The sequence below is a fragment of the Rhinopithecus bieti genome, unplaced genomic scaffold, assembly GCF_001698545.2.
Source record: "Rhinopithecus bieti isolate Rb0 unplaced genomic scaffold, ASM169854v2 scaffold_39586, whole genome shotgun sequence".
NCBI classification, from domain to species: Eukaryota; Metazoa; Chordata; class Mammalia; order Primates; family Cercopithecidae; genus Rhinopithecus; species Rhinopithecus bieti.
Window position 1 is genome coordinate 2,033,967 of NW_016816842.1, and position 13,086 is coordinate 2,047,052.

Here is a 13,086-nt window from a genome sequence, read left to right on the forward strand (position 1 = left end):
CCTGCTGAGACCCTGAAATCTGCTAGCAAAGAAGAACTCAAGAAAGACATTAAGAATGATGTGAATTGCAAGAGAGGCCATGCAGGGACCACAGATAATGAAAAAAGATCAGAGAGCCAGGGGACAGCCCCAGTCTTCAAGGAGAAGCTGCAAGATGTTCGTGTGGCAGAGGGCGAGAAGCTGCTGCTCCAGTGCCAGGTGTCTTCTGACCCCCCAGCCACCATCACCTGGACGCTGAATGGAAAGACCCTCAAGACCACCAAGTTCATCGTCCTCTCCCAGGAAGGTAAATGAGCGTGGGGGTTGGGGAAGAAGGGGCCTCTGTACCAGGGCCACTGCTGGCTCATGGAGCCTTGGTCTTGCTGACCCCTGTCAGCAGCCCATAGCCTGGGTAGGAGGGCCGCACCCATTTCCTGCTCACTCAAGGATAGGTCCCCGCTCAGGGACCTTGGGTACATGCACCAAGGCTGGGGCTAAGGGCTGGGATGCTGGTCCTTGTGGCACATGCCCACATCTCGGCGCCCGTCTGGCAGAGCCCTCTCATGGCACTGCCACCTGTGGCTCCCCGGAGGAGACCTGAGCCTGAGTTGATTCCCAGCTCCAGCATGGACAGGGCTCTGTTCACAGGCTTGGAGGTGGGGGACACGGAGGCTGGAGCCAGCGAGAAGCTCTGAGTAAAGAGCTGTTTAGAGCAGCGTCTTAGGTTTGGGGAAGAGTGTGCAGTGACCAGGTGGCACGGAGCTCTGTGTTGGGGTCAAGAATAACTTCAGTCTTGATAGCATTGTGGGTTTGAAGGGATCTGTCGGGAAAGCCCAAATCCCAAAACAGCCCCTACAGCACACACTCACGGGCAGACAGAGCTGCTCGCTTCCTAATTTGGACGAGACTTTTGTTTGCTGGTATTTCACATTCTTGGGTGGTGGGGAGAGGAGGGGGGCCCCAAATCCTTCCATCTGTGTGGACTTTTGGGGTCTGGAGTTTTCAGAGGGGCCAGTTTATACTTGGAGAAGAGATGGGGGTGACACAGGAGTATTTTCTCTGGACCTTCAATTTGGTTTGAAGTACTTTTGTAAATCTCAAGTCTGGGTGGGAGCTCCAAGGCCAGCCGACCTCCACACCCCATTCTGGCAGCCAGCGGAGGGACAGGTTGCCAGCACAGAACAGAGTCCTGCCTGAGTTGATGCTGGTGGCTCCGGCCAGGGAAGGGTACAAAGAAGCTCCCGGGAAGTGACATTTCACCCTTGAGGGGCAGAGGACAGCCACAGAAGAGGCCGGAGTGGACAGGTCCTGTCAAATCTGAGTCAGCTGAGATATCAGAGTGCTGTCCCCACGGGCTGCTCCCCTCCCTGTCCTCTGGCAGCACCCTCCCCACTCCCTCCCTCACCTTCTAATGCTGCCTGCCTTCCCCTCACAAGCAGAATGGAGCATTCGAAGATCACAGAATCCCTCTCAGCTCCCAGTAAGGGTCTGTCTTCCCTCTACATCTGGCACAGCACACCTGGAGCAGCTGAGCATGCTGAATCTCAGTGCTGAAGGAGTGAAGGGGATACTGGCTGGCAGAGAGAAAAGTTGTGTTATTTTCTGCTAATGTGTTAATGCAGTAACTTTTCCATGTGGACGTTCTCAGATTGGCAGGGTCCTCCAGAAGTCATCTCCTCCATCCCCCACCTCTGCTGGCTCAGCCCCACTCCCGAGGCATGGGGATTATTAGGCTGGGGTGAGATGTCCAGAGGAGTGGACACCACAGCCTGTCCTGCTGCCCTTGTAGGGCTCTCCCACTTGGAAAGTCCTTGGTAAAACTGATTGGAAACCCTGACTGGGAGCATTTCCCAAATCACCCTACGGTGATCTCTCCGGGCAGGATGCAGGGTGGCATCCACCATCCTCAGGACAAGGTTGGGGCTGTCGCCTGGCTGTCTGATCTTTTTTCATTATCTGTGGTCCCTGTATGGCCTCTCTTGCAGTTCACATCATTCTTAACGTATTTCTTGAGTTCGTCTTTGCTAGCGAGTTTCAGGTTCTCATCAGGCTTGGCATTGCCCATGGGCTTCAGGGTCTCAGCAGCCTTGGCGTTGGGAGGTCTGTGGCTGCTCCAGACTCAGGGAAACTGAGGTTAAGTCGGCTGGGGGCAGCTGCTCTCCAGCTTGCATGGGGTTTAAACCCAGAAACATCAACAGCCACTTACAAACAATTCACTCAACTAAGCGACGTAAGGCAGACCTCAGGCCTGGTCTCAGAAACCCTTCTGAGCCATTAGCCACTGTCTTCTTGCGCCCTGAGTGCCTGCAGTATGTTTTCCCTGCTGGGGCCTGAGTGGTAAACACCCTAGAGATCCTGGCCACTCCAGCCTCCCTTCCCATGGAAACCGTCCCAGAGGGAACAATTCAGATCCAGAGCAGCAGCAGAAGAAATGATCCAAGGAAGGCTGCACACAGAGAGGAGAGAGACCAGGAGAGGTGGGAAGGGATTCCAGAGAGAGCCCCAAATCAAACTGTAAGACATCTTCTAAATATTTTAAAATTGTGTTTAAAGAATAGCTGACATCTGTTGAACACTACGTGCTAGACACTATCTTAGGCCTCTTACACTTTTCACCCATTGAATCCTCCCAACTATGACTGTACTGTCCACCTAACAGGGAAGTTATGTACCTTGCCCAGTGCAAGGTGCTGGGGGTAACGGAGCTGGGATTTGAACTCAGTTCAAACTGTTTGAACTCAGGTGGCTGAGTTCCCATGCCTAGACCACTGTGCTATATGACCTCTTAGTTAATTCCTATTATTTTGTCAGGACACTGGTGGCAGCTGAGAATTTGTCTATCAACAGAAAACACGAATGACTACTTACTCCTCGATTTTGTTAACAGTTGTCCAAAGGTGGAAACACTGATGGTGCCCCCAGCCTTGCCAGGTTTCTGGTATTTTCCCTGCAGCGGTGGAGGCAGACCTTGAAATGGGCCTGTCTGGCTTCAATACAGGAGAGTGCGTTGTCTCAAAAAATCAGCCCCACCCTCTGTCCCTTCACTCACCAAGACTTCAAGAGCCCGGTGTTTTGTTAAGGGGAAAGCTTATCTTAAGGCTTTGTCTATGGGTCACCACTTGAGCAGGTCCCTCCACAGGGAGTAGGGCATTCTGAGAGGTGGAGTGGGTCTTTTCTCAATAGATCTGGAAAGAGAAGACACACTCATAGTGATAAAATTGTTAGAGCCAAGTGCTGACAAGTGCTATGAGTGTGTCGGGAGGAGCTGCTGGAAGTGGGAAGAGAGGGAGCTGAGTGCTGGACTTTGATCTAAGCCCTGAAGGCAGGCCAGAGGGGATGGGCTTCGGGGGGAGGGGGGAGAGTGGCCCACAGCAGCAGAGGCATCCTGCTAACAGCTTGTACTGGGCTGGAGAGGACGACATGGCCCCAGTTTCATCCTATATCCTGCCAAGGAATTCCAGTCTAAAGGCAGTAGGGAGTCATGCGAGATTTTGAAATGAGGAGCACTGTACACGAAGCTCAGTTTAGGGGTTTTGGTGGACTCTGTGCCCAAAAGACAAATATAGAGCCTACTGAAGTGGTCGGGAGGAAGACGGTGAAGCCTAGACTAGCATAGTAGCCACAACTACAGACAGGGAGTGACCAGTTCAAGAAGGAAGGATAGAAGTAATGGCACCTGTTGCCTGGCTTGGAAGGGCAGAATGGGGGTGGGGGTAGGTGAAGAAGATGAAGGAATGGAAGACCATTAAGTGTGGGTGTCTGAGTGGCTGGGGTCTCAGTGGTGGTGTCAGTGGGAATAAGGAAGCCGGTGGTTGGAGGAGGTTTATAGGGGAAGGTGAAGGAATGGTTCCACTGGCCTCCCGTCCTGCGTCCTTCACGCTCAGCTCAGCACCTGCCCTGCCCCTGGCTTCCTGACTTAGAGCCCTTTTTGCTCCGCTGCACTGATCCCCATCCTGTCAGCTCTGCTGCAAACAAGATTCACTTCCTCCAGGATGCCTTCCTGTTGTCACCCACCTTTGGCCACAAGAGACTCTTGCACTGTCCCCTCCCCATCAACCTGTGTATCTGCTTGCACTGACTGCTAGTGGACATGCTGTTTTTAGGTTTCAGGGGACTTCTCTGATGTCTGTAGCTTAGATAGGGCTTATAGCTTACAGACCCCCCCAAACAGGATTACATCACCCCATTTAGTTCACCCCCTTTCATGCTGAGGAGAGCAGAAGAGGTCTGATGGCGTGGGCTGGAGTTGACCCCTAGTTGATTTGTGGCAGGACACAGACACGTGGAGGTATCCTTCCTCTTCCTGCACCCCTAGAGCTGTAGGGCTGATGGGGTTCACAGTTACCACCAGCTGGGCCTGCCCTCTGCCCCCAAGTCTTTCCCCAGCCCTTCTGGGACATGCCTGTGCTGAGGGGTGGGAGGCCGATGGCCCCCTGAGCTGAGGGGAGCTCTGTGGTGGCCTGAGAAGGGCTTTATCTTTATGCTTTGTTTCCTGTCTCTGGGCCAGGCTCCTCCTCCTGGCGAAACACTTGTCCCAGTCTAACAATGAGGATTCATTTTCGTTGCTGTTGTGAATAGGTAATTCATTTGTAATTGCCTTCAGGGTAGAATTTTGCAAAGGCTTTTTAAAAACCCATGTAAGTTCATCCTACGAAAAACTGATTTATGCAGCATCTACTACGAGCAAGGCATTATTCTAGCCCCCTTTGTTGTGCGCATAATCTACTTGAAGAACTCTGAATTTTCTTTTTTCAGAAACCATATATTATCTTTTTCAGTAGTAAGTTCTATTTGACTGTTTGTGATCTTTTCTTACATAGCTCCTACCAGATCACCTGCTACAGAAACACCCCTTCATCCTTCTCAGAATGACAAATATGTTTTACTGTGACTGCATTCCAGGCTCGGGAAAAACACTGGTGATAGACAGGGTCACTCCCCTCCGAGAGCTGGTGTGGGAGACAGGCATGCAAGTCGGCAATGGCCTTGTGAGCCGTGCTTTGACATGGATGAGCTCAGAGTTGGGAGCACAGAAGAGGTCCACCTAGGCCTGGGTGATTAGGGGGAACAAGGAGGACACCATGCCTGCAGGGGTGACCTGGAGATGAGTCGTACTGTCTGGGCTTGCCAGGTGGGCTGGGTAGGCTGACTGAGGCAGTCCTATAGCAGAACCTTCAGGAAGCTCCCTCCCTCCATCCACATCCCGTTGCTCCCCTCTGCCGTCAACTCAGAAAAGGAGAGAGCTGGGAGAGCTTCAGACCCAGGAGCACTTACTCCACAACAGCCATGAGGGGCTCTCCCAGGCAGAGCTCTGCAGTAGTGCTGACCTTTCCCATCCCCCTCATCTCCCTCTCAAAATTCCCCACCAGGCTGAGGCTTCTCAAAAAAAACCTCTGGGAAACAGCTTTTCTTCTGGAGGTCAAGAATGAACTGTCCCACAGGAAATACCAGATTCTTCATCTGGGGTAGCCAAGCCTGCAAGCCTACCAGGGGGTCCTCCCCAAGCCCATGCACATGGCCAGGGGTCCAGGCTCTGGGCAGGTTGGAAAAGCTGCCTGCCCCATGCCTTGACCTGGGAGAGGAGGCGGGGGCCAGGTCCACATGCGCCCTACTCTCTGTGTACTGTCTTTACAGCTTGTATCATTTTGACTTAGGGCTCAAGGCAGCTGAGGGACTGAAACTAAAAGAAAATCAAGGATTTGAACAGGATGTGCGTTGGGGGTGGGATATCTGTACCCAAAGCCTTAGCCCCACCCTGACTTGAGGGAAAGTTTCCAGATGAGATTGGTCTCTGCTAAGCCTCTGAGCCCCTCTAGTTGGGGCTAGAGGTCATCTTGGCATCCTCCTGCCCACCCAGATGAATGGAAAGTTCTCTCTCCAGGACATAGTTATCCTCATTCCCCACTCCTGTGCCTCACAATTCTTACTCCTATGACAGACTTCCTAAAATTCCAGCCTAAATCCTCTCCATTACAGTTTCTACAAATTCTGTCTCCTAACCACAAAGGGAAGAAAAGAGAATGAAGCCTTCCCGAGGGTTGGGGTCTATATGAGGGTGTAAGAGGTTGGGAGTGGGGTGCAGATCAGCCCTCTTGCCCAGGTAGTTGATAGGATGAAGGTTTCTCTGTGAAAACATTGCCCAGGTGGCAAGGAGTACAGTGGAATATTACACCGTCACTTCCTCCTCCAGCCTTAGTGAGGCTTTCTGAGCAGAACTGATGTCATCTTTCCTCTTTCTAATCTCCTTGTATTTGCTGGTCAAGTCTGTGCATTTGTATAATGGGGGCAGGGACAGTAGTTGGTGTCCACCCAGAATGCACCCAGCTCTTCCTTCCCAATGCCAGCAGCTTGTGGGACATGAGATGGCAGCTCCAGGCGGCAGAGTGTACGTGGCTCTGGCTCTGTCCTCCTGTGTGACGGCTGCTGCCCTGACAACAGGGGCAGCTTTGAGCAGGATGCCGTGCTATTTACTTGCTTGTGCATCTGAAAGCAAGAACTAGGAACTGCCGCCCTTATGCCTGGCCCAGCAAGCCTCTTTCCACACCCTGGGGAACCTCCTCAAGGGGGCACACAGAGGAGAAGTAACCAGCCCTGGGATGAGAGAGCTGGCAGGGGCCAGGACCAGACCCCAGATTTCTGTGTGTGCCTAGCTGACACCTCCTTCCCCAAACCAGGCCAGAAGATGGTGCTGGGAGTGAAGGCAGGCCCAGGGGAGAGTCCATGGAGAAGGAAGGCCATCCCCACTTCTCTCTGGAGCAACCAGAAGACCCAACTCTGAAGGGAGGCAGCCCCAGAGGGCCCCTCTGCAGGCCCAGCGCCCTTCATTGGCCATGGTTCTCCAGCTCAGACACCCTAAAAAGTCAGCTCCTGGGGCCCTGGCTGTAGTCACCACCTCCCAACAAATCTTCCCACAGGCCAGTGCCCCTCCTGGACAAGTGCTCCTAGCCTCCTCCACCCACTTCTTTACTCATAGCTCCCTTTTCCAGAATGCAGTCACAGCATCACTGTTGTAAACAGAGTGGGACCTCCTCACCTGTCACTGTTCCTAACAGGTCTGTAAGCCTGTGTCGGACTCCTTTTCTCTCTTGGTGACGTCCAGGGGGCAGGGCCTGTGTGCATCTCCTTCTGTTGTATTAGATGGTCTCCAAAGGCAGAGGCTATTTCTTTCCCTTCTTTTGCAGCTTTCTATTATGTCCCCACAAGAGGACTCTTTGGAGTAGGGGAGGAGGTATCAGGAAGGAACAGATTTAGGGATCAGTTATTTTGGACATGGGTTATAAGCAGAAAGTGCCCTGGCTTTGGTGAGGTGTAGGGGATTGGTTCCCACAAGGCCTCTGGCTTCTGGGCTCCCAGAGGCTGCCCGTGTGAGTGACACTCACCTGCTGTGCTCCAGATGCCAGGGCAGGTACTACGACCACACCTGGTTCACTCAACAATTCTTCCTCCCCAGGCTCACTCTGCTCCGTCTCCATCGAGAAGGCACTGCCTGAGGACAGAGGCTTGTACAAGTGTGTAGCCAAGAATGATGCTGGCCAGGCTGAGTGCTCCTGCCAAGTCACCGTGGACGGTAGGTCATGCCCACCCATCACCACCACCCATACACGGGGGTTCCATTTCTCAGCCCCTCCCTTCCCTACCATACCTTGCCTGTGAGACAAAACTGCCCCCAACACTACCCTCCCTGCCTAAAGGCATTCATTTTGGATGTCAACCTATCGTTTGCCAAGAGAAAAACAGACAGGAAGGAAAGTGGCAGCTCTACTTGATCACCTACATAGCCTCTTTCTTCACCCCTCCCCTGGCCATCCTGTCCCCCTCCCAGTCCTGACCCCCACACCCAGAACCTTCTGAGCTGGGAAGCTGGGGCACCGGGCAGTAGAAAAGACACACCCACAGGAAAATGACTACAGAGTATTTTACAAAAGCCACACAACAAACAAGTGTCCGAGCTGGCAGGACGGACCCAGCAGGGTCAGCCGTGAGGAGGAGGGAGCAGAGCGGGGCCCATGTGGGAGACTTCCTAGAGGAGGTGAGTTGGGGCTTAGTCTCTGGATGGAGAGGACAGGCAGCCTCTGCCAAAACAAAACAGTAATAATAATAATAATAATAATAATAAAATACTGCAGAGGGAGGTGGGAGGACACGTCGGGGAGACAGCAGGCCTGCCAGGTCTTACTGGAGTTTCCGTGTTAGGAAGAGGCAGTGCCAAGCTGCAAGGAACTGGGCTTTGTCCTAGGGAAATGCCAGAAGTGCATTCGTGACTCTTTTTTCTCTCCTTCCTGAGGAGTGTAGAATTGGAGCCTGAGCAGTAGGACGAACCTCGTGATGATTTAGATGAGGAAATGCAATGGAGGGGGAGGGTGTTCCCTGGCACATTTAGGGCAGAGCCGAGCCGGGACCAGAACCCCATCCCAAGACCCACAACCCAGTGTCATTTCTTTGTATTTGGCACTTACCTGGAAATGTTTCAAAAAGTAGTTTTGGGGACATAGTTTCTTGCCCTTGAAATGTCTGGTTAATAACCATCAGAGACACATCAAAAACTAGTGTCCAAATAAGGCATCTTGAAGCCCAGCTTGCTTATTCTTCTCCCTTCTGGGTGTGATCAGTTAAGTTCTGAAGTCCTAGTGTGTCTCACTGCCATTCCACACCATGTAGAGCCCATGTCCTCATTCTGGACTTTACAATCGGTTTCCTGATCACAAAGCTGAGCTCTATGGAACATGATGAATAGGAGAGAGGTGGAAAAGAACGTCTTTTTTGTAAAAACACAATGGCAGCACTAATTAATTGTTAGTAGCCGAAAGGTAAGCTGAACTCATCTAATATTGTGTACTTTTCCTTGGAGATTGTGCGTATATGTGCTAGAGGGACTCTGAGTCTAAGGAAGCAGACTCGATGGGTCCAAGTTTATGGTCAATTCAGAGGGGGCATGGGACACATGTTTTGAAGTTCTGCACAGGGGATGCTGTGGCTGATGACTCCTGTGTGGAAGTCTGTCCTCACCCAGGCTGTCACCCACTCGGATCACAGTCCTGCTTCTTTCTGTACAGGTGCTGCATTAGTAAAGTATAGCGTTTCTGGAAACTTGATCCTTGAAAGCCCACTTCTAATACCCCTCTGCTCATTTGGGACTCAGCTAGTGAAGGAATTTCCTGAGCTAGTGAAGGAGGTTATCGGCTTTTGAAACCTCTTTAGGTCCTATTTGCATGGCTACCTGAAGGCAGGAGAGCAATTCATTCTCCTTATCGATAAAATGTCAGCACCTTTTCCAGATCTGTTTTCAAGATGAAATTTCCTTTTCCCCTACTGAATACACTTGGGGATTCTTTTTTTTTTTTTTTAAGGTTTGGGAAATTCATTCTGCAACTTAAAGGGCTTTGTTTGCCCAGAGTCTGCTGGCAGATTCCCTTGTCCGCTCTGCTAATCTTGATGACCATCATGATTTATCCCTAATTCCTTCAAATGCAGAGTTTGGCCTCCAGCTGCAAATTGGGAGCTAGGTCTTGGAAGAAGAGCTAGAAAAGTGAAAAGAGGGAGCCCAGCTGAGATAACAGGACCGACTCTCAGTCCATTGGGTTTGGTTTTGTTGACAGAAATGATAAGGCCAGCCTCTTCCCCCTGCTGTTCTTTCCCTGTTGCTATACTTGCAGATACATTAGTGTCCTGTATGCAAGGTGGGCGTTCGCCCACATTTAGCTTTATTTTTCCATCAAGAGCCTCTCTAGGAAAGTGGTAAAGGACTGTGGTCGCCTTGACGGCTCCCCTGTCGCCTTTCTATCGTCTGGTGCTCCACCCCACTGGCTAGGCTAGGTCTCCTGCCCTCATTCTGTCCCCTCATCCCCTCAGCTCTCCCTGTTCCCCAAGTCATCATACTTGACTTGGGGATCCCAATGGGTTTGTGCATCCCCTGAAATTACAGGCAAAATGTTGCATTATGTGGGTTGGAGCATCTTTCTGAAGAGAGGGGTCCGTAGTTTTTAGTCGAATTATTAAAAGGAGTCATGAATCAGAATACATTGAAGAACTACTTGCCCTAAGGAGCAACAGTGACTGAATTTTCAAGCCCGGCCATTGTGTGGGCTCTTCCAGTGTGTCTCCAGCTGCAACTGCCCACCCGACCTCTGCATAGAACTAGGCCTTCATCCCTCTTCTGGGGCAATGAGGTCCATCTCCACTAGGCGATGGGACTACAGCTGGTGCTGACTTCAGACTGGCTTCCTCAGCCACGCAGCAGGGCTGGCCTGGCCCCTGAAAGTCACTATCACTCACTCATCCTGTGCCAAACACCATCGAGACCATACATCTGAGGCCAACATATCTTTCAAAATCTCATAAAAATGAGGCAAATGGGGCTCATTGGCCAGTCCACATTACCCACACTACTGATACCCTCATATCTTAAAGATAAGGGATGTCACCTTTATAACACAGCACAGCTGGCTATTTTAGTCATGTGTTTGGGTCTTTTTCCTAAGAAAAGGGGTGTTTATGTACTTTCTTGATTATAGTCATATCACCCTTCCTTCTGAACTCAGCAAAAGACAAGGGTTAACTTGTGCCACATAGAAGGGAGCTAAAACCTAGAGTAAAGGTGGACTTGCCCGAAAACTCATCCGGGAGGAGAACAAGCTGACCTTCAATGCCTGCCCTGGCCAGAGACTCTTGTGCACTTTGCATTTTCAGTCTGTGCAACAGTTGAGCAGGGTGTCTCTCTCAGTGAGCAAACCAAGGCTTGCCAAGGGTCAGCTGCCTTCCGGGCCCCACAGACAGTAGGCGTAGATCCAGTGTTGGGGCTCCACCCTGCACGGTGAATTACAACATGAAATATCCTGGCAGGACTCGGTGTCTGGCTCAGAAACCTGCCCCTTTCCACAGCCTGGTGCAGCCTCCCTGGACAGTGAATTACCATGGCAGGGCCCACTCCCAGAGTGATCCAGACCTTCCTGAGTAACAGCCCTCCCTGTGGGGAGGTCCTTCTGCACATGGGACTCAGAAACCCCTTTACTCTCATTCCAACCCAGATGAGCAGTGAGGAAACTAAATCCTTCCTAGGCCAGAATCCCATGAGAGGAGCCAAAAAGCACCTTAGCCCCTCACTGGCTCATCTAGTCATTCTCAACTCAGGCCTCCTTTCCCCAGCCACCCTGGCTAGGGCACCCAGCTTTTGGTACCAGTGAGACCAGGGCTTTGTGACTACAGAGGGTCATGCATGATTGTGATAGGGAGGGACACTCCAGTGGGTACTCATGCCATCACTCAGTCATTCAACAAATATCTGAGTGCCCACTCTGTGCCAGGCACTGCCGTAGGAGCTGGTTTTAAAACAGTAAATGAAGTAGGAGAAGTTCCAGCTCTTGGGACTTTTCTAGTGGGAGAGAGGCAGTAATGCAGGTGAACAGCTGTGTCATATCCTCAGGTAATGTCACCAGCTATGGAGAAAGCAAAGCAAGGTAATGGGGAAGGGAGTACCATTTTTGGAGGGGGTGGTCCCTGAGGCCCCTCTGAGGAAGGAACATTTGAACAGAGACTGAAGGAAGCCAGGGAAGGAAGAGGGACAAGGTGACAATGAGAGCATAGCCCTGAGCTGAGGACACTGTGCTTGAGGCATTTCAGGATGAGGCAGGAGGCCAGGGTGGTGGAGCCATGAGCAAGGGGCAGGATGGTGGGAAGTGAGGTTGAGGAGGACCATGGACCAGATCCAGGCAGTGTTGGCTATGTCCAAAAAAAATGAGATTTTATTCTAAGTGTGATGGGCCAACACTGGACATTTATGAAGGATCACTCATGTCCATGTGATGACCAGACCTAGGATGAGTCAGAGGGAAAGCAGGGAGCACAATCCGGGGTTGCCACAACAGGGGCGGGAAGTGATCAGATTCATAACCTCTTTGGCTGTAGAGCTGATAGGAACTGCTGATGAGCTGGGTATGGAGAGAGAGAGAGAGAGAGAGAGAGAGAGAGAGAGAGAGAGAGAGAGAGAGAGAGAGAAAGTCAAAGATGAGTCTTAGTTTTCATGGGGGGAGTGAAGATCAATGGTGGGGTGGGGGGAGGGCACGATCAAGAGTTTAGTGCATGTGAAGTTTAAGATGCCCATTTGACCTCTTAAGCAGTCCTGTCATATAGGCAGGTGTTTAGATGAACCTGAAGTTGAGGGGGAGGTCAAGGTTGGAGGCAGGATATGGGGAGCCATCCATACACAGAGGCCATTCACTGCCCTGGGGTTGAATGAGGTCCCTGGAGAGTACAGAGGTGAAGATAAGAAGAGGGAGAGAGAGAGAGGCAGGGGCAGGACAGGGGCCTGCGAAGAAGACTAAGAAGGAAGTACTCCAGTGATATGGGAAGAAACCCAGGAGATGGGGGTGTCCTAGAAACCAAATGATAAGAACTTCAAAAAGGAAGGAATGATCAAGATTAATGTTCCAGGCTGGGTGTGGTGGCTCACGCCTATAATACCAACATTTTGAGAGGCAGGTGAATTGCTTGAGCCAGGAGTTCAATACCAGCCTGGGCTACATTGTGAAACCCTGTCTCTACAAAAAATACAAAAGTTGGCTGGATGCTGTGGGGCATGCCTGTAGTCCCAGCTACTCAGGAGGCTGAGCCAGGAGGAAGCTTGAGCATGGGAGGTTGAGGCTACAGTAAGCCAACATTGAACCACTGCACTCCAGCCTGGGGGACAGAGGGAGACCCTGTCTGAACAAAAAGAGAAGGGAAGGAAGGAAGGAAGGGAGGGAGGGAGGGAGGGAGGAAGGAAGGAAGATGAATGTGTCAGGTGCTGCTGCCAAATAAACATGAGCCTGAGCACTGGCTATTGGGTTTGGCAACATTGAGGTCATTGGTGACCTTGCAGGAGGGCTTCAGGGGAGTGATAGTAACAACAGCCTCATCCCAGGCATACAGAGACTGAGTCACCTGTTCAAGGTCACCCTAAGTAGCGGAGTGGGAAGTTAAATCCAAGCCTTGTTTCCTAACCACTGTGGTCCACTGTTACCTTGGCCCCTGGGCACTTCTGATTATTGCTTAGCTGATTTTGACCCACCCCTCCTTTGCTGACCTCGGCCCTGCCATATTACTAAGTCTGCTGCCACCCTCACATTTATTCTT

The 13,086-nt window shown here is 51.5% G+C and overlaps 1 protein-coding gene across 1 annotated transcript in view; it reads left to right on the forward strand.

Moving 5' to 3' along the window:
• Window positions 1-13,086, forward strand: part of MYLK (myosin light chain kinase) — a 188,890-nt gene that overhangs the window by 101,357 nt on the left and 74,447 nt on the right. Inside the window, exons 16-17 of the mRNA XM_017855305.1 lie at window positions 2-286; window positions 7,430-7,546. Coding sequence (XP_017710794.1) covers window positions 2-286; window positions 7,430-7,546 — 402 coding nt within the window. The remainder of the gene's footprint in view (window position 1; window positions 287-7,429; window positions 7,547-13,086) is intronic.